General features: G+C 34.9%; 1 protein-coding gene across 1 annotated transcript in view; it reads left to right on the plus strand.

Annotated features, from left to right (window-relative positions):
• The window catches only part of LOC120543373 (myoferlin-like), a 136,759-nt gene extending 117,058 nt beyond the window's left edge, over positions 1-19,701 (plus strand). The window contains exons 36-48 of the mRNA XM_039776458.1: positions 472-627; positions 727-818; positions 1,956-2,126; positions 6,299-6,447; positions 9,412-9,551; positions 10,088-10,176; positions 10,372-10,467; positions 11,811-11,952; positions 12,962-13,061; positions 13,171-13,355; positions 15,431-15,540; positions 15,974-16,118; positions 19,479-19,701. Coding sequence (XP_039632392.1) covers positions 472-627; positions 727-818; positions 1,956-2,126; positions 6,299-6,447; positions 9,412-9,551; positions 10,088-10,176; positions 10,372-10,467; positions 11,811-11,952; positions 12,962-13,061; positions 13,171-13,355; positions 15,431-15,540; positions 15,974-16,118; positions 19,479-19,517 — 1,614 coding nt within the window. The 3' untranslated portion in view covers positions 19,518-19,701. The remainder of the gene's footprint in view (positions 1-471; positions 628-726; positions 819-1,955; positions 2,127-6,298; positions 6,448-9,411; positions 9,552-10,087; positions 10,177-10,371; positions 10,468-11,810; positions 11,953-12,961; positions 13,062-13,170; positions 13,356-15,430; positions 15,541-15,973; positions 16,119-19,478) is intronic.
• The last annotated feature ends 1,803 nt before the right edge of the window (positions 19,702-21,504 follow it).

Here is a 21,504-nt window from a genome sequence, read left to right on the forward strand (position 1 = left end):
ACAATATGTCACACCGTCTACAGATTTAAAAGAAAAAAGAATTATTTCTGAAACCATCTTACAGGTTTGTGTTAAAATTAGAGTAAGCCATTGACTAGAGATATGAACAATCTTAATGAAGTTTAACAGAGTACTATTGAAAATCTCTTGAACAGGGTTGTGTCTCATTTTATTATGAAAACACTAAACAGTATGCTTTGCCCCCCTAAATTATATTATCATTAAACATTTCTGAAATGTCTGAAAAATAATAACCCTGTTATTTGCACATATTTTAAACTACTTTAAATGAGAGAGAGATTTATGTTGAGCTAAATCTCTGCAATACATACTATAAATTATTCTGTGTTTTGCAGAATACTAACAGATTTCATTATGAATACTTGTGGCCATTTTGTTAATTTAAAAATGTTGCTTAAGAATTCCAAGAAATCAAGAGCCACCTACTGTATATTCCACTATGACATGTAGGGTTCATTTAGCATCTACAGCCTGTCAGATGACCCAAATGTTCCAGAACCTCCTCGTCAGTTTAGAGAGCTACCTGAAAGTGGACCACAAGAATGTTTAGTCAGGATTTACATCATCAGAGGTATAGATCTACAACCAAAAGACAGCAATGGGCTGGTGAGTGTGGTTACCTATCTAGGGCATATGCATAATATTTGATAATATCGTTAAAGCTGTAGTGTATATGAATAAAGTGTTCTTGTTTACCATTTACAGTGTGATCCTTATATTAAAATAATTTGGGGAAAAAAGGTAATTGAAGACAGAGATCATTACATACCAAATACGTTGAATCCATTATTTGGAAGGTAATGTGTCCTTTTATTATCTGGTAGAATATTTTTTTCTAACTTGTTTCTACTCTACAGTATATGTTGTTTTTGTAAATTAAGGAGTAATTCATTAGAAGATGCTAGTGCTAATGATCCTGCAGGTGAATTTTGGAACCGTTTTAGTTATGGGTGTTATGATGGTGCGGTGGTTAGTGCTGGTGCCTTGTGGACTGAGTGTCTTAGATTCTACTTTGCAACAGTCTGCTGCTTCATCCAGGGAGAGTTCCTCCTTTATAAAAGATGCTGCTGAAATAGACTGTAGCCCCATGTGACCTGGAATTATATTAAGCAGGTTCAAGAATGTTACATACAGTACAGTAGATCTATTATTAAAAAAAAAGCTATCTGAAAATATCTCTATATTTTATATATATATATATATATATATATATATATATATATATATATATATATATATATATATATATATATATATATATATATATATATATATATATAAAATAGACTGTGCAGTTAATTCCTTTTTGAATTCTTCAATAGATTTAAATTATACTAACTGTCCCTTGTGGCTCCACCTATGTAGAAGTGAAATAGGACAAACTTTAAAAATCTATTTAAAAAAATGCAATTCTGGTCAAGCAGAAAGCAGGTACACTCCACCATTAAATGTTGGCACTATATCTTATTGTGTTCAGCTCTGATGGGAGAGTGTCCCCTGCATGGGGAGAAAAGCATGTGGCCGTGATATCTCTGCCAATGAGCAGGTACCCTCTAAAACAAACATAGCTCTGATCTCTCTCTCAAAAACATCAAAATGTTACTCCTTAAAAATCTGTAGATGATAATGTCTGTTGAACAAACAGGTATCGCTAGCTAAGCAGCGGCAAGGTAGGTGCCAACACGTGGCAAGAGGTAGATCAACTCGAACGGATGATAAATAGGTTCATTATTTCTTCCATGAAAAGTGGAAAGACATACAGACAGACAGACAGATAGACGTTAGATTTATATACTGTATATAGAGATATATAGATAGAAACCAGTTTTTTAATGTGCATTTCCAAATGATAGAGATAATAACCAATGGTAAGGTTTTCAAATGTATATTAACAATGTATCTTTTAATTAACTTAAAACTCTTTATTACTGTAGAATGTTTGAACTTACTTGCATCATTCCACAAGATAAAGATTTGAAGATTGCAGTTTTTGACTATGATCTGATGAGCAGAGATGATGAAGTTGGCAACACAGTGATAGATCTGGAGAACCGGTTGCTTTCCCACTTTGGTGCCCATTGCGGGTTGCCACAAAGCTATTGTGTGTAAGTATTTTTGTGGAATATCATATCCCAAAAATAAGGTTGTAACTTGAGCTGAAAATTGTGCTTAGGTCCTTCATTTGCAAATTAGGTAACATCTTGTAATAAGGAAATCTAGTTATTAAGGAAATAATATTTGGATACAAGATATTTTTAATTATCTCACTTGACAGCTGTAAACAATGTGAAAATAGACAAGAGTAAAGTTTGAGCCCTATAACAGTCCCCTTACATAAGTGTAATACTTATGCTTTTGATCTTTAGAACTTGATAATTGGTAGTTGCATATAAAATGTGGAAGGCAACACACTTCAAGGACTGTTGTCTTATAGGAATGCATATCATATTAATACCGTATTATTTCGTGTAGGATTTTATTTTTGCCACTGGTTTATTGTTATAGCCCGGAAGTACTCCCTAGTCATGGGGATGGAAGAAATGAAGTACTTCTGGGCTGAACAAAAATAAGAGTTTTCATTTGATCCGGAAGTGCTATGGAATCACATGGACTGAGGGACAGAAGCACTTCCGAGTCGAGCACTATTTAAAGGACCGTGGGAAACCCAGCAGATAGAGCTGGAGTTGAGAGGAAGTGTGACAGAGCTGCTGGGTGGAAAGGAGGATTTATTTATTATTGATTATTGTTGATTTATTAATATTATTGTGAATTGTGGAGGTGGAGGTGCTTTGTGCACATTATTTAAGAAACTAAATTTATTTATTATACTTTTACCTGGTGTCTGGATGTATTGTCTGCGGGTATGGAGGAGCAACAGCGACCCCTAGTGTCACACTATCGATCTGTCTGTCTGTTTGTCTGTCTGTTGGAACAAGGATGAGATCTGAATCTACCAAAACCTAAAGCTCTTAGTCACTTAATAATGCTGCCTGCCTTCTGAATGTGGGTGTGTTGATGGTTGCACAAAGTTCATTTTATACATGCACAGCATTTTTTAAATTGTTCACTAATCACATTGATTAAGATATGTTTTGATTATCACTTGACTACTGATGGAAATATGAAGGATTAAAGCAAAACTGGTAGATGCAATTAATCAAGTACAAATACGACTAATCTTGGGAAAATATTAGTGCCAAATTCTTCAGTATATACTTGTGTTTTTGACTTTTATTTCTTGGTCCTTACCATAACAGTTGAAGCACATCTAAACAGAAGCTGATTAGTGATAAGATGGGACAAAGCTATCAGCTCTGATAGCAGCTCCATTTTTTGTATAATGTTTCCAGTTTGTATAGTGGGAGGCAATTTTTTGATATCATTATGGGTTGATCTACTTTAGCCAACTTCTAGTCCTGGGGTATATCAGACTATCCGACTGCAGTTGCTGAGCTCGTTGACAGACCATTTCAATTTAAATGACAGCAGATCACTGAGCATGTCACATTTACTGACCAACTGCACAGTTGTTCTCAACCCTTTTCGTGAGAGCCAATAACATGCCTGCAAAAAGGATTAACAGGTACAGCAAGTTAGCCACAGTCTCAGCCCTGTTTTTCATTTTTCCATTCTGTTGTGGTACAAAAAAGATGAAACATCAGATAGACAAACTTCTCTTCAGACAAACCACCCACATTCCTTATTGATCACCATTATATTATATGCATCTGCAAAAGCAGGAATGGTTATGCAGAAAAGTATATTGACCTTAAACAAGGAAAGCACCATCAAATTATAAAGAGATCACTTTTTATGTTTACAAAAATATGATTTTCCAGTATAGCATTGTTCTTATTTTAGTAAAGAATATCTGAATGAAACAATTTGTTGTTAACAAAAAGACTAAAGAAACATCCATCACAACTTCATACACAAAGATAACTACTGGCTGAGCGCTTTGAGCCACAATTAAAACAAAAAACACATTTAATAAGTTCTGTGAATTAAAAAAATGTTACTAGAAATATGTAAACAGACTGATGTGGAGAGTAATGTATTAATTTCAATTCCATTGCTAACATAGTCTGCCATTTGATTGAAATAAACTAAAATGTTGACATTTATATGTCCATTCAGAAATGGGTAGAACATAAAATGGTCAATTTTCAAACCACCTAATCCAGTTAAAGGGTAATGGTGTGCAAGAGTCTCTACAACATTGGGCACAAAGCAGGATCCAACCCAGGACGGGGTGCCAGTCCATTGCAGAGCACAATTGTGCACGTGCCCACCCTCCTCCACTCACACTGGTCCAAGGTAGAATGTCTAAGTATCCTTACACACACGTGTTTGTTTTTATGTGAGGAGAGATTTCCAGAAGAAAACAGTTGGGCTAGAAGTCAGCAGGCCCGTCGCGACAAGGCAGGCAAACCAAGCAATTGCTTGGGGCCCCGAGCTGGCCTGGGGCCCCACAACAACAACTGGTTAAGAATAAAATACAGCGACAAACTGTGTGAGCGCCCCATTGATAGTGAATGCAGTAAAGTGCAATGACACTGTTATCGGGATCCCCCTCAAGGGGGCCCCCCTCGCTGACAGCAGCCAGCCAACCACGCGATCTCTGCTGCCGGCAAAATACAAAACTTCCTCGGCAGTCATGAAGCGGAATTATGCTTCAGGAAGCCAAAAAAGAAAGAAGAGAAAGGAAGAGGAGGATAAGAAAAAACAAGACAGTGGTAAGTGATAAATTACACACATAAAATAGCTCTACTTGTCTTGTACAAATGGTGCAATTTTGCAGCAGGTAGGCTAGCAGAAATATGTATGGCTATGCTGCGGTTCCTTTGTATGCGTGCGTGCGTGCGTGCGGGGGGCCTCCATGTCCATTTTGCTTGGGGCCCCCAAATTCCTTCAAACGGCCCTGGAAGTCAGTGTCCTTGAAGCAGTGTGGCCAATGGAATACCATGCCTTCATTCCCCAAAGACAAAGATTTAAAAATAAATGCATAAATGAATACATAAATACATTACCTTGGCTTTAGTTATTCATGTATTTAACTCTGCATTCCTAGCATATATCAATTCTTTCAATTATTTATTTCATTTTTGACACTTTGCTTTTTACTTTGGCTGCTAGGTCAGGTACTCTCTTCTCTGCTGTCCTTTGTTGACAGACCACTATTTTAAATTCAAATCTGCTTATAGACTGTGTATTTAAACAAAATACATAAATGGTTTTTCACTTTTTTGTCATTTTTTTCCTGTTTATAGAAAGGTCCTGCTTTTCTTTCTGCAGCACAACACGGTTTGGGCACATTATTTTTATGAGATATATCTGTAAAAAACATGCAAGCCTTTCAATCAGTCTGATTGAGCTAAGAATCAAGACAGAAACTTAACACATTGTTCAAAAGGAGCCGTGAGTTATTGAGTGGTGTGTTTAAATTTGATCTAACGTTGAATATGTGAACAACTTGCCATTTGCCCCTTGATAATTTTTCTTGGGTGATTTTATGCCTTACTGTTGCTATTAAGTTTCTTAAATCTCCTCTTTGTAATGGCTTTTTCATTATCATACTACATTAAACAATCATGTTGTGTTCCTCTTTACACCTCCTAAGTTGGGTTTAATAAGGCATGGGATACATGATGGGAAGGTTAACCAAAACACCGGAGCCATCTTAAGAATTACTGTATGCCTTCACCTTCCAATTTAAGCTAATTTGTATATTATTGTGTATACAGTTTAAATGTAGTAGTATGGATTTTCCTGTTTTATTTGATACATCAAGAATAATAATAATAATAATAAAAAAATAGAGATTATGGTCACCCTCCAGTTTTGTCAGGTTTCTTTGTTAATTTAATACAATGTGAAAGTTCTACAATGGTACAGCATAGTTAACGGCCTAGTTAATAGTTAATAGACGCTTCTGCTTCTAAAAGTGTATCTCTACAAATTTTTATTTAGGATACCTGGATTTGCCAAGAACATGGTTAGAAATTTCTTTACAATGTTTTACATAGGTATTACATTTGGTTATACTGTACATTCTCTATGGTAAAGTGAACTATGGGTTAATAAAAACAAGTACAGTAGGTCAATAACATTTTGCTTTCTTTGATTTCAAGGTCAGTGAGTTCTAATAATAAAAGTTAAACATCCTCCTTTTCTTGAATTATCTAGTAAAGCACTTACGCTTTTTATTTTTTGCATTTACTGTTGTATTCTGTATGTCTGCTGATATGTAGTTTTTCTTTTATTCAACAACGTACAGATCTGGTGTGAACCAGTGGCGGGACCAACTCAGACCTTCTCAAATTTTGCAGAATCTTGCCCATCTTAAGGGCTTCTCTCCTCCTGCTGTGTATGATAGTGGTAAGTCACTGTCATATGATGGGCGTGACTACACGCTGGAAGAGTTTGGTAAGTTGAACAGTGCTTAGCAATTTTAAAGCAAAAACTTTGGTCCTCTGAATCGATCCATATTTTTTATCATCCATTGCTAAAACTTGTGTATGTTGAGTTCATTCTAAATAAATTTAGGATATTTTTGTTAGTACAACAAAACAACAAATAAACATGGATGATCTTTAAAAAGTTTGGGATGACTCGTATCAAACCTTATAGCTAAAAACTAATATCTAGTAGCTCTGTACTAAATAGTGAAGGGCTGCATCAGCTCATTTCTGCAAAAGGAAAGATAGTAAAGGTTATTCTTACTCTAAAAAGAAAAAAAGAGTGTGAGAGACACAATGTTTTAGCTTTGTAGTCTTTGTTATATTTCATTCAGTTATATACTGTAGATAGGGTGGTGCAGAGTTTCTGGTTTTTGGATTGTGTCATTTGGCTGGTGTTCAGATATAACTAAAGGATTGTGCCTCCAAGGGCAAAAAACACAGTAAAAAAGCAAAAGATGTTAGACCTGATGCTTTAACATTTATTCAGGAGTTCAGAAGAAAGTTGGTGTTGTAAATAAAAGCTAAGCCCTCCCTGCAGCATTTAGAAGCACTGTGTTTGTCAATAAAGCCACACTTTGTAGTGGAGGCTGGACCTGACCTGTTGGCTTGTGTTAAATCATTGTTGAAAAAAAGGTTCGTTCTTTGATTAATTATTCGGTCAGTTATAAAAAACAAAAGTGTCTACACGCAGTATTTATCTAGGAAAGAAAAATCTTGATTTTTTAATCTCACATTTAGAAAACATGTTGCAGTGAGAATAAATTTATGTCACTTTTATTTAAAATAAACATATAAAAAGTATGAATTAGGGTTTGCTGCCCTAATTTAGGGTGTTCATTACAAATGTGATAATTTACTTCATAAGGTTGAAGTAAATAATAAACGAGAATAGTTGCATCAAATATTTGAACTGTTAAAAATGTGCTTCAATTTAAATGTGTAAAGTTTAAATATTCTTAATTGTAATAGACATTTATCATTTTTCACCCTCTGATAGAAGTCATTTTCATAATTACTGGCCTTGAAATAATCTAAAACGATAGCCCACATGGTTATGTTTGAAATTTGTCACTTTTAACCTTCTGGCACTGGCCGCTAAAGAATCACATGTCAAATATATTATCATTTTCACAATTGGCAACTCCATTTAACATAAAAGCCACCCATATTCCTGTATTACACAGCACACTATATAACTCTAACATTCTGCTAGCTTTCTTAATGCCTTCTGAACACTGTGTGGAACTTGATAATGATGAGTCCACTACTACTCCTAAATCCTACTCATAACTCATATGTTCTCGATTTTCAGAACTCCTATTGTGTATTTAAACATATTTACTTCCTATGTGTAAACTTTAAATTTAATGGCATTGAACTTCATCTGCCACAAATCTGCTCAAGCCTATATGCTGTCCAATTCCCTCTTTAATGATTCGACGGATTCCAGGTTATCTGCAAATCCACCTATCTTGCTATTATCTGTAAACCAAACCAACTTGTTACTTATATTTCTGTTCAAATCATTTATATATTTAAAAATAGCAGTGGCCCTAACATTGACCCCAGTGGACCACCACTCTTAACAGCAGCCAATTCTATTAAGGTTCGTGGTACCATCACCATTTGCTTCCTGTGTCTGAGTAAATTGTGCACCCATCTAAAAACAGCACCATTAACTTATATTAGGCTGATGCTCAACCTGTCATGTGGCACCTTATCAAATGCTTTCTGAAGTCAAGATAAATAATATCATAAGCTTCACTTTGATCATACCCTTTGTTGCTTCCTCATAGAATTCCAGTAAAACATGACCTCCCTCTTCTGAATCCATGCTGACTGTTCAGTAAAATTCATGTTCTTGCCATGTGCTGCTCAATCTTATCCTTAGTAATTCCTTCTTTTAATTGTCCTGTGATGCATGTTAATCTAACTGGTCTATAGTTGCTTGAATTTGCCCAGTCACCCTTTTTATATTACGGGACCCTAACCCTAAACTTAACCCTAAGCATAACCTCAACCCAACCCTAATCCTAACTTGAGGTTAAATATTATCTGGTCCTGGTGATTTGTTTGACTTCAGCCTATTTAATCTGAGCAGTACTGCTCTCTCTACAATTTCTAAATCACTCAGAACCTCCTTAGTAGTCCCATTTACCACTGGGAGGTTATCCACTTCCTCACTTGTAAAAACCTCAGAAAAATGCAAGTTTATAGCATCTGCTGTTTCATTGTCTGTATATTTTAATTCCCTTTTACTATTCCTGATGCCCTTCACCTCCTCCTTGACTGTTCTTTTACTACTAAAATACTGAAAGAATCTCTTAGGGTTTTATTTTGCCTTATCTGCTATATTCCTTTACAACTATCTTTTAGGCTCCCTAATATTCTTCTTAATGGTTGCCCTCATGTTCTCATATGCCCTATGATTCACATTGGAGTTCTTTTCAACTCTTTATTAAACCACGGCAGAGTTTTTTAAGTTTCCTTTTATTTCCAAATGTAGGTATGTACATGTCCTGCATTACATGTAAAATGTTTTTAAACCTGTTCCACTGCTCCTTGACTTCCTCCACACTTAAACGCTTATCACAGAAGACACAGAGGCACACCCAAGACACATTGAAGTGATTATATTATATGTCATGGCTGAAGTTAGGAGCACCAGGGAATTCAATAGGAGGAGTTAAAGACTACCTCAGACTGTTTTCATTGAAAAATTGGGTAGAAAATACAGAGTATTGAAAGGTTCTTATCTGCATGATAGAACAAGAAAACACATTTATCATGCAGTACACATGTTTTTTACACCTGTAATAGTTATCAGAAATCTAATTTATTGTGTTTTCAAAAGCTGCATGGCTTTAATCAAGGCTGCTTCAAACATTCTGGTATATTTCCAAGTCTTTTACTTTTCGTTCTGGTATAGAAGCTGGTAAAATTATTCATGATCACTTGGGTCCACCACATGAGCGTTTGGCTCTTCATGTTCTGAGAACACAAGTTCTAATTCCTGAACATGTTGAAACCAGGACACTGTATAGTACCTTTCAACAATCACTCTCTCAGGTAAGAATGTTTTTTTTTTTTTATAACTATAAGAAACTGGTAGCTGATTCCAATGTAATGATACTGTGAAGAGAATATGCATTCTTAAGAAAATTTAAACTAAGTGTAGCTAAAAACAACATTTAATTATAGAATTAACTGTACCATAGCCATTACAACATAGGACCAGCTTTAATCTTTATTCTTTCATTTTAAACATATGGCAACATTGATTGTAACTATATAACACCAACAATATCAGTTTTGTTTGTATTCATACTATAGAATTAAAAGCAAAAAAATAATAATAAGTTCAATGAAATTCCTCTTTCTGTACCTTGAACAGAGTGGCGACAGTAGTATAATACAGAGATCAGACAATGACAGACAAACCTAACATTAAATACACAAAACACTGATGTAATTGTCAGCTTGAATGACTCATTTAGTAATCTTCTGGATGTAACTCAAGTCTCACAAAATCTATTACCTTAACTACAGTATATTGTTAACTCCTATATTTTAGTAGAGGTTTATATATTTTAATGTTTTATTAGGGAAAACTTCAAATGTGGGTTGATATATTTCCTAAGAGCCTTGGGACTCCTGGCCCTCCATTTGACATCTCTCCAAGAAAGCCAAAAAAGTAAGCAAAAATCCATAGCTTCAAAGTTTAGGCTCTTACTGTATCCATTAATTTGCTTTAGTGAGATGTCTACATTTTCCCTGTTTCCTTAGGTATCAAATCTCTGGTAAACAGTTCCTAGATTATTGAGCACTAGGTCTTTGCAGTTCCCTTATTGCACATAGACATTAAATTTATATTTTTTTCATCATACAGATACATCCTGCGTGTTATCATTTGGAACACATCAGATGTTATTCTTGAAGAAACCAGCATTACTGGAGAAAAAATGAGTGATATTTATGTCAAAGGGTAATAAAAAAAAACTGAATGTGTGTGTGTTTGTGTGTGTTTTTAACAGACACACTGCTGTCAAAAATAATTCTCCCCTATCAATATTATTCTTTTTGTCTTATACTGAACTCACCCAGGGTAAACACTAGTATTTGTGAGAATCTTTAAACATTGACTTAGTTATTATTATTGCTTCAAACATGACATAGGACGGGTCAATCCCATTCATCTCACAACTTTAATTCTTCTTTTTCATTTGTACAATTCTAAAATATAACTTTAAGTAATTGCTGTCAGCCTCTGTCTGCTTTGGTTGCCTGGCCAATTTTGGTGAGTATTACCCATTAATTAATTTTCTTTTGTTTTTTAGTGGGCTCTGGCACAAACCTGGTATTTTCATGCGACTTTGTTAAATCTTATTAAAATGCCATACATTTTAAACTTCTGACCTGTTGCATTTAATGTTTATATAATTCAAATACTTAAAAAAAATCTAAAAATAATGAATGGAAACAAAATACTAATAATGAAATTGTTAAATAAAATAATTTCCTTAAATAAAATAATGGAATTTTCTAAGTTCTACCCTTTCACCTGCACTCGGTATGCAGTTGTGAGATACCAAGTTTAACTGGGCCAGAGGTCACCCACCTATTTTAACTATGCTGTCTTTGCCAGTCAAAAAAGGGCAGCAGTGGGCTCACCTCTATGTTATGAGTGCAAGCACAGTCTTGATTTCAAAGTGCCATCACGCACAAGGTGTCATGGTTGTCTTTCCAGACACTTCACACAGTGATATTTGCAATGAATTTCTTTCTTTCTTTTCTCTTAAGATTTTTTAGCAACCCTTCTTCATGTTATTAGTTGTGATTCTCTCTTTAATGTTGGAATGAATTTTGTTGTTTACCCAGCTGTTGCCATTTCAGCAACATCTGTTGTCCCAAAATTGAACTATAGGCTTATTATTCATTAATATTTCTTCTATTAATAGCCATAGCTTTACATTTCAGCCTATTCCAATTTCTCACCAGTTTTCCACTCTTGGCTGCTTTTGCTCTGCCTTTCTGATCTAAAGCAGTTTTATTAGTTTTCTCCACCCAAAAGCCAAAGATGTAGAGCAGGTTAGATGTTCATTATTAGCTTGTTAGGACTCTTACATAAATCAATTCTTCTAAATGCAGTAAGCAAACACATTCTACATATAAATTATTTTATACAGAATACTGTTCTGAATGTTTGTGTGCAGCCAATGCTCTCTACTAGTTTGTGTCATCTTTTTTATTGTGATTTCAATGTATGCATCTTTAAAGAGTACTGTAGTCTACCAACCTTATTATATATACAAATTACCTTTACTCAAGGTGGATGCCAGGTATGGAGGGAAACAAGCAAAGAACTGATGTTCACTATCGGTCCCTTGATGGAGATGGTAACTTTAACTGGAGATTTGTGTTCCCCTTTGAATATCTGCCAGCTGAGCAGCTTTGTTCAATCTCGCGAAAGGTGAGCTTGAATGTTAAACATCATACTGTAAAAGTTAATCAGCAGCTGTGTCTTAAAGCAGTTTTTAGCGATGAAATTCAAACAGTGCAGCTAGGATGTCAACCAGCAAAATGTATTGAACATAGTGTAAAACAGAGTCGTTTCATAGGCGGGCAACACTGCTGTACAAATAATTAATAATGTCCTAAAAGTAGCGGAGGGCAGTAGAATTTTAAATATTATGTCCTGGCCATTTTGGAGAATAGTTGAAAGCAGGTGTCCAGTTTTTATAGTGTCCTTTTCACACACATAATAATGGGGTTTTATTACTGGCCATTGGCACAAACCAAAACTGTCGGCATAGTTGGTACACAGTAAGACTTAAATCGATCAGGCATTTCTGTCAACAAGACATGACTAGCCCAGCCTTGTGCTATATAATCATTTCCTAATTGACAATTAAGGGAAGACATAATTGTATGTGCCCAGGATTTTCCAGATGAAATGTTAAGGCAAAATATCCTTGCTTGTGAGGTACTGCAAATACTTATGATGACTCCTGTATATACCGTAATAATAATGAAAGATATTAAAGATTGAATATATTTCTCAAAATCAGTGGTTTTCAAGTTCACTCCTGGGGGTCTCTGTGTATTTTTTTTATTTCACACATCAGTGAATCATTTTTTTACCTTTAATTGATCCTATTATTTAGCTTTCCTTTTTATTAAAACATAGAGCAGATACCAGGACAAGCAATACTGACTGATGAAGGCAGCCACTTTAATGTAATTGTTCTGCTTCATTCAATACCATAACTTAGCTTAACCAGTTTGTATTTCCTGGATTAATACAAATAAAGCAAACTGACAGGAAACAGCTAGCTGAATTAACTTAGAAATCCAATTAAAAGAAGAAACTGGTTAGGATGAAATCCAGGGAGCTTGCAAGACTGAATCTGAGAACCCCAGCCCTGTTTTCCTTGTATATCTAAACTAAGAGTTTTAATCTATGAAATGTGAATTTACAGGATCATTTCTGGAGTCTGGACAAGACAGAATTCAGAGTACCTCCACAAATTCTTATTCAATTATGGGATAATGACAAATTCTCCTTAGATGATTGTTTAGGTAATTTTATTTATTCCTTTAATGTGTAACCTATGTAATGAAATAAAACTTGAATTTGATTGCATTTGTTAAATTTAACATTATTTGTTGTGTTAAATTTCAACAAAAGGGACTCTTTTGATGGATCTACGCCACCTAATTGTTCCTGCCAAATCCTCCAAAACATGTGATCTGAAAATGATCTTAGAAGACAAAGGCAATGTTTCTGAAAAGCAGAATTCTTTATTTTACCAAAAATGTGTGAGAGGCTGGTGGCCCTGTCTTAGAGATGATAATGGCAGTCACGTCTTAGCTGTAAGTAGAGCAGCAGAGTGAATGAGTTTTGCTTGATTGATTCTATGAAAATGAATGTATAGCTTATGGTTTTAATATTTTTCCATTGTTATTAATTTTAGTTATTCAGAATATGTTTATTTCATTAGCTGTCATTTTTCCTCTCTACCTCACTATCTGTAAAGAAAGAAAAATGTAAAGGTGGTTCATGCAAGACAAGCAAATGATATAAATATATATGTATATTTTTTTACATTAAAAATATTTTGGTAACTTTGCAATATAAGGAAACAAGAAACAGTTTTTGGTCTCACCTAAGAAAGCCCTGTGTTAAAGCATGCAGAACTGAGGGAGGTAGTGGGTGTGCAAAGATACCCCTAGTTTTGCCAAAACCACACTAAATACATACTGACTCTTCCTCCAACTGTGCTCATCTGAGACGTTTAAAGATGAATTGGTGGGTCACATGGCAGAGATGAGCAAGTAGGAGCAGTTAGCTAGTGGTCACAGATCTTCTTTTTCCTCTTCCTTCTGGCTTCAGAAGTAGGGTGGGAGCAGACAAACATGTCTGTTCTACATGATCACCTTTACTTACTGTCCCAAAAGGCTTGTGCATGATGACTTTGAAATATAATTCTCAAATGAAATGCATTTGTAATAAGGGAAACTTGTTCAGAAATTTTAAATATGGTATATAGCACTGGAGCCTTACAGCTCCAAGACACTACATTTAAATTGCAGCTCTTTTGCTGTTTGTTCAGAATTTACGTGATCTCCCCAGGTCTCCATCTGATCTCCATTTTAACTCATACATCCTAAAAGTAATAAATTATTATGAAATGGCCGTGATGCGGTGGAACATGCCCTTCAATGAACTGGAGCACTTTACTCCTAGGAGTGGCACCATCACCCCGTGTCCCTGAATTCATTTCAGTAGACTTGATAATGAATAGATGGGTACATTTCAAGGTATATTTTCTGTTGTTTTCCATAAATATGTTTATTGTTTCTCCCCTTGGATATCTGGGATGTCTGTTTCAAACAATATTTTGTTCATCTGGCAACTCTTTACAATGTATACTACATATTTTGAATTTAAAATGATTTTATTATACAAATAAGATTCAAAACAGTGCAGAGAAGATTTTTTTGTGTTCCTAATATGTGAAAGAATTTGTAAAGAAAAAACGATAATAACACTTATTAATATATTAGAAACATCACTGTACTATATGTTGTATCCAAATAAACGTGAAGAAATAATGAAAATAAACAAGGTATTTGTGGAAGATATTGACATGTTGATTAGCACATGCATGTAAGAATTTCACCATAGTCTGCACATGTGACAGTAATGACCCTATAAACCTAAATGATCAACACTGAGATATTCTACAAGAAGCCCAATAATTTATTTGGCTCTTTTTATTTAAATCTTTTTGATGTTGCTATTATGTCGATATAATGTATAATGAGTCAATCACAATACACTCACTGTTCAAATGGAAAAAAATAAATAATCAGACCCCAGGCATACCACAAATACAGTAATCACACTATTTTAGATTTGTATATAAAACAGAGTGAGTCTGTGTTTTTTAGCCTAATTTGAAAGAGTTCCATAGAAAACAATTCACAAAAAACCAAAAGCATCACCCTGGTCCACAAACATTAAAAACTGGAGCTATATAAATTACAAAAAGAAAGACCTTGAAAGTTCACACTACTGTATATCATAAGATTTACTGTAGTTAACGATTAATTATATGATTATAGCTTTGACAGTGATAACATTTCAGTCAATGAAAAAAGTTAAAACCAGGTTATGTAATCCCTAGATTAGCGTACTATAGGATCAGTTTGCTCCAATTGTAAAATGCCAGTTCTGCATATGAACCCTCAGAGGTTCCTGTTTAATTAAATGTCACACATTTGATGTATTTGCACATAGCTGTCTGTGTTAATTCATTAAGTAAAATAATAGTTACCTGTGCTTTGAGATTTAAATTGTGGTAATTGTAAGTTACAATAACCTGCTTCATAAATATATACATGATGGATGGCTGGTCTGAATTTCACTCTTTTTGTTTAAACAGGGTAAAGTTGAGATGACTTTGGAAATCCTTACCGAGGAAGAAGCCGAGGAACGTCCAGCTGGTAAGGCAAGAGATGAGCCTAACATGAATCCAAAGCTGGATCCACCAAAGTAAGTTCAAGAAGCTTGATAAACATAATATAAAAACTAATTGCTACAAAATATGGGGAAAAAAAAAAATTTTTTTTCCACACATTCAGTGTATATACGTGTGCTATTGTGTTAATGTTACAGATGACATTTTTTATTTACCAATAGTGTCAAATGAACAGAAAATATTATACAGTTTGATAATGGTTTGGTATGTGGAGAAAACAAAAACACTGGTCTTTCCATTAAACTCTAAGAAAATTACTATTAGCAGGCCTGGCCTTGTGCTGAAAATAGTACACAATTATGCCAAGCCAAAGTCATAATGTATTTAGAGATCTTAGAATGCACTTTAGATATTTTAAACTGAAGTTCAGATATTTGATACATTTTTGTGTTATCTAATATAATTTTTTATCATGACACTCTTTCTCTTGTGTTCCTTATAATGCAGTCGGCCAGACACATCTTTTTTGTGGTTCACAAATCCGTGCAAGATCATGAAATTAATGCTTCGCAGATTCAGATGCTTTGTCATCGGAGTCTCATTGCTGGTCATGTTAGTGCTTTTCATAGGAATTTTACTATACTCTTTACCAGTAAGTATTTATTTTAATATATTTTAAGTGTCAAATGATCAACAGAAAAGTTAAGATATTCAGCAGTACTGCCTTACTAATACTTTACTAGAAAATATACCTTTGCACTCTACTGTCTTTTAAAATATAAAGGCACTCTGTTTTCTAACTAGCTTTGCATTACTATAACAAGATGTTGTAAATATTAAGTTTCAAGAAAAAATACATATTTTAAAAAATCATTGACAGGGTTCACATTTAAAAAAAAATATTGACAGGGTTCGCATATTTTGGCAGCATCGACACTAGGCAGTGTGGTGTCTTTAACTATCTTGGTAATTGACTGATTATATACATTTACAGTCCTAATAGTAAAGAAATTCTTCTTTTTTTCCCTTTATTGAATTAAAAAAGTTTTCTGTTGTATCCTCGTTATTCCGCCTTGACCACGCCCCTCCATACTGCTCACCCAATCATTACTCCTACTGCACACCTCCCCTCTCCGTGCCACCGTTGACACTCTCACTTGTAAGTCACCCTTCAACGCAGTCAGTTATAATGGCAAGGCAGAAAAACAAATTATCTATTCAAGAAAGTTGAATTTTAGATTGACACAAGAGCTGATAATGAACATTGAATAAAAGAAAATGAACAAAAAAGAGCTGCATATAATAAAAATAAAGAACAGAGAGAATCATCCAATAAATGAAAAAGAGAAAAATCTCCTGAGAAATATGCAAACAGAAATGTGAAAAAGTATTGTTTATAGAATGTAAGTTAGAGGATAAAGTCATTCATAATATTGTAACAGTCTGGAAAAGAAATTACCACCGAAGCAGTGTGTCCAAAAAAGCCATGCAAATGGGGTTGCTCAGAGGAGAGGAGCAGGTGGGGTAGCCACATCTTCCACTCTTAAATAAAACAGCAACTTGGATGCTGTGGTGGTGAGGAGGTGGGGTTGGGAATTGTTAAGGAACTTCCATTAGTTTTTGACACTTCGTCTGTGTTTTTTTGTGCACCGTTGTTCTGTTTTTTCAGATTATACATTCTTCAGTTAATGTGGAATAGCAATAAAACGTTTGTTTTGGACTGCTACAACTACTTGCCTGTATAGTTTATTTCTCCGGCCTGGAAAGGGACATTAATGTAATGTAATATAACGTAATGCAAAGTTAATGTATTTTAATTTTTTATCTACTTTTTATTACTTTTTATTATATTTTATCTTTTAACTTTTACTTTTTACCGTATTTTATTATTCATTAGTATTTAAAATAGACAGTTGTAGAGAAATACTCAAGTAACTGATTTTCTCTCTGTAATAACTAAGGACCAAACTGTCTTTATCCCATGCCATGCATCCTCTTCTATCGGAGCACCCCAACACCCTTTGAGTGGCTCAGCTGCTGGGGTTGGTGAGCAAAACTAAAAATCTTACTACTAATATATTCAGTAATGCATGAACTGATTATTTTTTCAGTCAAGTCCAATTGTATTTCTACAATGGCAAACAATAAGAAAATAATGTCAGGACAGCTCACAACAAAGACAATAGAAAATAATGTTTAGGCTATGGCATTACATAGCTATTCCCCTTATTTTTGGGCTACTTGCAGCCTTAATGAATTTGTTATGCAGTGGCAACTGACAGGTACCAATTAAATTAGCAACACTGCTTAAAAATAGTTTTCATCCTCAAAAATCTCACTTTCCAATCCAGTCAGTCAGTCAGTCATTGTCCATCTCGCTATATCCTAACACAGGGTCACGTGGGTCTGCTGGAGCCAGTCCCAGCCAGCATAGGGCGCAAGGCAGGAACAAATCCCGGGCAGGGCGCCAACACACCGCAGCTTTCCAATCCATCTGTTTTCTAAAGCCGCTTTACCCAGTACACAATTCCAAGGCGCATGGAATCTATCCCAGCAGCAGTGGATTAAAGGCAGAAATGGACACTGGACAGCAACCTGCCCATGAGAGAGTACCCTCAGCATCTCCTACTGCCACTAGCACAGAGGCTAATTTAATGTTGCGAGGCAACCTTATACTTTGTGTTTCTATGAAAGAAAATCAGAAGCTCACAGTAACGTATCAACACTAGGAAAAAAAGGCACCCTATCTTAGGATCAGACCATTGTCCTAATTCTAGGAAACAATACTACATGCCATGTCACTATCTCCTGTATTTCATGTGTTAACAGTTGCCACCTCTTAGAACTCTACCCCTGGAATCTTCTGCCCCTCTCTTGCTGTTTCTAACCAACTTGGTGCAAGTACCATCATTGATTTCTCAAACTACATGCTGCCCTAGATAACAAGTTCCAAATACCCAGGAAATCTGCAAAGTCAATTAACTTTTGTATGTTTCAGTGAGGACGGCATAGTGGGTAGTGCTCCCGCCTCACAGTTAGGAGGTTAGGTTCGCTTCCCAGGTCCTCCCTGCGTGGAGTTTGCATGTTCTACCCGTGTCTGCGTGGGTTTCCTACCACAGTCCAAAGACATGCAGGTTAGGTGCATTGGCATTCCTCAATTGTCCCTATTGTGTGCTTGATGTGTGGGCGCCCTGCCTGGGGTTTGTTTCTTGCCTTGTGCCCTGTGTTGGCTGGGATTGGCTCCAGCAGACCACCGTGACCCTGTAGTTAGGATATAGTGGGTTGGATAATGGATGGAAATTTCAGTGATTTAGCTAGTGACAGGCACAAATGAGTAAATGTGGGTCAAAAAATAGCTCACTTTGTAAGTAATGTTATCTGACAAGTTATCTTTAGTTGTTTCTGATTTGTCTCTGATGTAGACAGACACACACATTTGCTGTTTAAGTATATACATTAATGAAGAAAAGATGAAAGAAACACTTCAGTTTGAGAATTTCACTGCAGCCCATGCACATTCAGTAAGCTGACAGTAAATATTAAAGAAACTGTGCAGTACAACTTCTTGTTTGTAGTTATTGAACTAACACCAATCTGTTTCAAAAACCATTTACTAGATATTTCTCAGGTGATGATGAAAAGAAAAAGGTCAAATCAGATATAACTAAATCATTTTCCAAAAATAATTATTTTACTTAAATAATTTTAATAATGCTTAAGTAAAAATATTAAAATATATTTGTTGTTGTATATACTCAATGTGGCCTACTGGCTAAGGTGTTGGACTTTACTTCATGAGGTGACCAGTTGCACATTGAGCAAGTCTCTTAACTTGCCAGTAACAATTTTGTTGAAATTGTAAAGTGCCATGAAATGGTGTTCACTTGTTTTTCTGCAATTTATTTATGTCCAAAACATGAAGAATGTGTAGTATTTGCCTTTTATTTCCTTTTTAGTTTGTGTATATATAACATTTATTTTTGTCTTTTTTTCCTTCTTTATTTGTGATTAGAACTATTTATCCATGAAAATTGTGAAACCTTTCAGATAAGAAGAAAAACTGACAACTGAAAATTGTATAATTATTCTCGACCAGTGCCCTGCTCTCCAGAAAAGGATCACCTTATTGCATCTGCTGAACTTTTTATGCTGGAACAAATATGTAAATCCCTAAAAATAAAACACAGTTTTTATTTGCAAGCATAAAATAATGTCATTGAGGTTTTTTATGTGCATCACCAAAGCCAACGCAACACAACATTAATTATGAAGATGTAGTAAAAAGTTGCTTGTTTATGATTTACAGAATGATCATTAAAAATGTGTCAAGTTCTACACAAAGAAGCAAAATGTGGAACAAAGGACAATGGGTGACATTTACATGTAAATGCATTTTTACAACACCATTTGTTGTTTAGTACAGAAGAAATGCTATGGTTTATATTTTTTGCAGTTAATAAATAGCTGCAATATGCTTTCAGAATGAACTGAACTGAAAGTTTTGAGTATTGACCCTGTGGGTTGTCTTATTGCTTTATTAGTTTGATAATTGACTACAGGAAATAAGTCATGAGTTTAAAATAATGAATTTTATAAAAATGTGCTTTTTCAAACAATAATTATTATTACTATCTCTTTTCTGCTTGTCACATCACTTAAATATACTTGCATTCTAAGTAATTTGGCAGGAGACAAAAAACAGTGTCATGTTGTTAGTATATCCCAGACTCCATGTCCTCTTACTCATGGTAGTGCTTATATGCTGCCATAAGTGTTTGTTTTCCTCTTAAATCCTTGTCTGCCAGGGGAAAAAAGCCAACATGCCAAGTCTGCCTCATAACATCCAGTACATGGACATCAGCCAATTGTTCAAATGTTTACTTGCAAAATGGAAAACCACACTAAGAAAAACTTGTGAAATAAATTCTTTAGTATTATTAATAGTAGTAGTAGTAGTAGTAGTAGTAGTAGTAAAGGGAGTGGTATTTACTTTTGAATTGTATTTAATATTTTTATGTTTTTCGATTATGAGTTTTTTTTTTTTAAGATTTAACATTTATATACCATCTCTTTAAATGCACTGCCATTTCATGGGTTTTGTGGGTGGAGCCTCAAGAGGTGGGCCCACCCTAATCTCACTGCTGCTGGGTCCTCTTCCTGGCTTTATAAGCTTATATTGAGCTTGTATGTGGAGTTTAAAAGTGAGTATTGTTATGTATCTTTTCATTTTTCTGTTTTTTTTTTTGTTTTGTTTTGGTTAGGGGGGGGGTTTTTTTTTTTATTGTGCTACTGTTTATTAGATTCTGCTCTCAGATTACATATTGGGACTTGTTGCCTTTATATCGACTTTAAGGCAGCTCCTTTGTTGTTTTCTAATTTTTTAAATAAATCCTTATATAAAGATTCCTTGTTTTCAATCTTCTCTACAAGCCAAAGTTTTATGGTTCCTTCTCTCTTATAAGACATTCGAGGTACTCTGGACAGGCAAGTAAAAGTCCTGGCCTGCTCAATGGTCTTTTGGACACCCCACACCCCATTTCACCATTTCTGTAACTCCATATCACATCCATCCATCCATTATCCAACCCGCTATATCCTAACTACAGGGTCACGGGGGTCTGCTGGAGCCAATCCCAGCCAACACAGGGCGCAAGGCAGGAAACAACCCCCAGGCAGGGCGCCAGCCCACTGCAGCTCCATATCACAACAATTATTTAGCATCAGCAAATAATTAAGTCAGAATGAATCAACAAAATAAATCAACTGGAATAAATTATTAAAATAAAAGTAAAAAATATTTATTGGATAATTTCATTAACAACCCTTTAAAGCACTAACAAAACTGGGCAAAACTAATAAAATAGCACTGATTCCTATATACAAATAAGAAATGTAATTCAGCAATTAGAGAGAAAATTAAAAAAAAATTAAAACTGTATTTTTGTTAGGGGAAACTCATCCTAAGTGTTTTTCCTTGTATTGTCAGTTTCAAACCAAAAAGAAAAAGTGAGCACCATCTAAAAAAGTTCTTTATCTAC

Source organism: Polypterus senegalus, chromosome 1 (assembly GCF_016835505.1).
Source record: "Polypterus senegalus isolate Bchr_013 chromosome 1, ASM1683550v1, whole genome shotgun sequence".
Lineage (NCBI taxonomy): Eukaryota > Metazoa > Chordata > Cladistia > Polypteriformes > Polypteridae > Polypterus > Polypterus senegalus.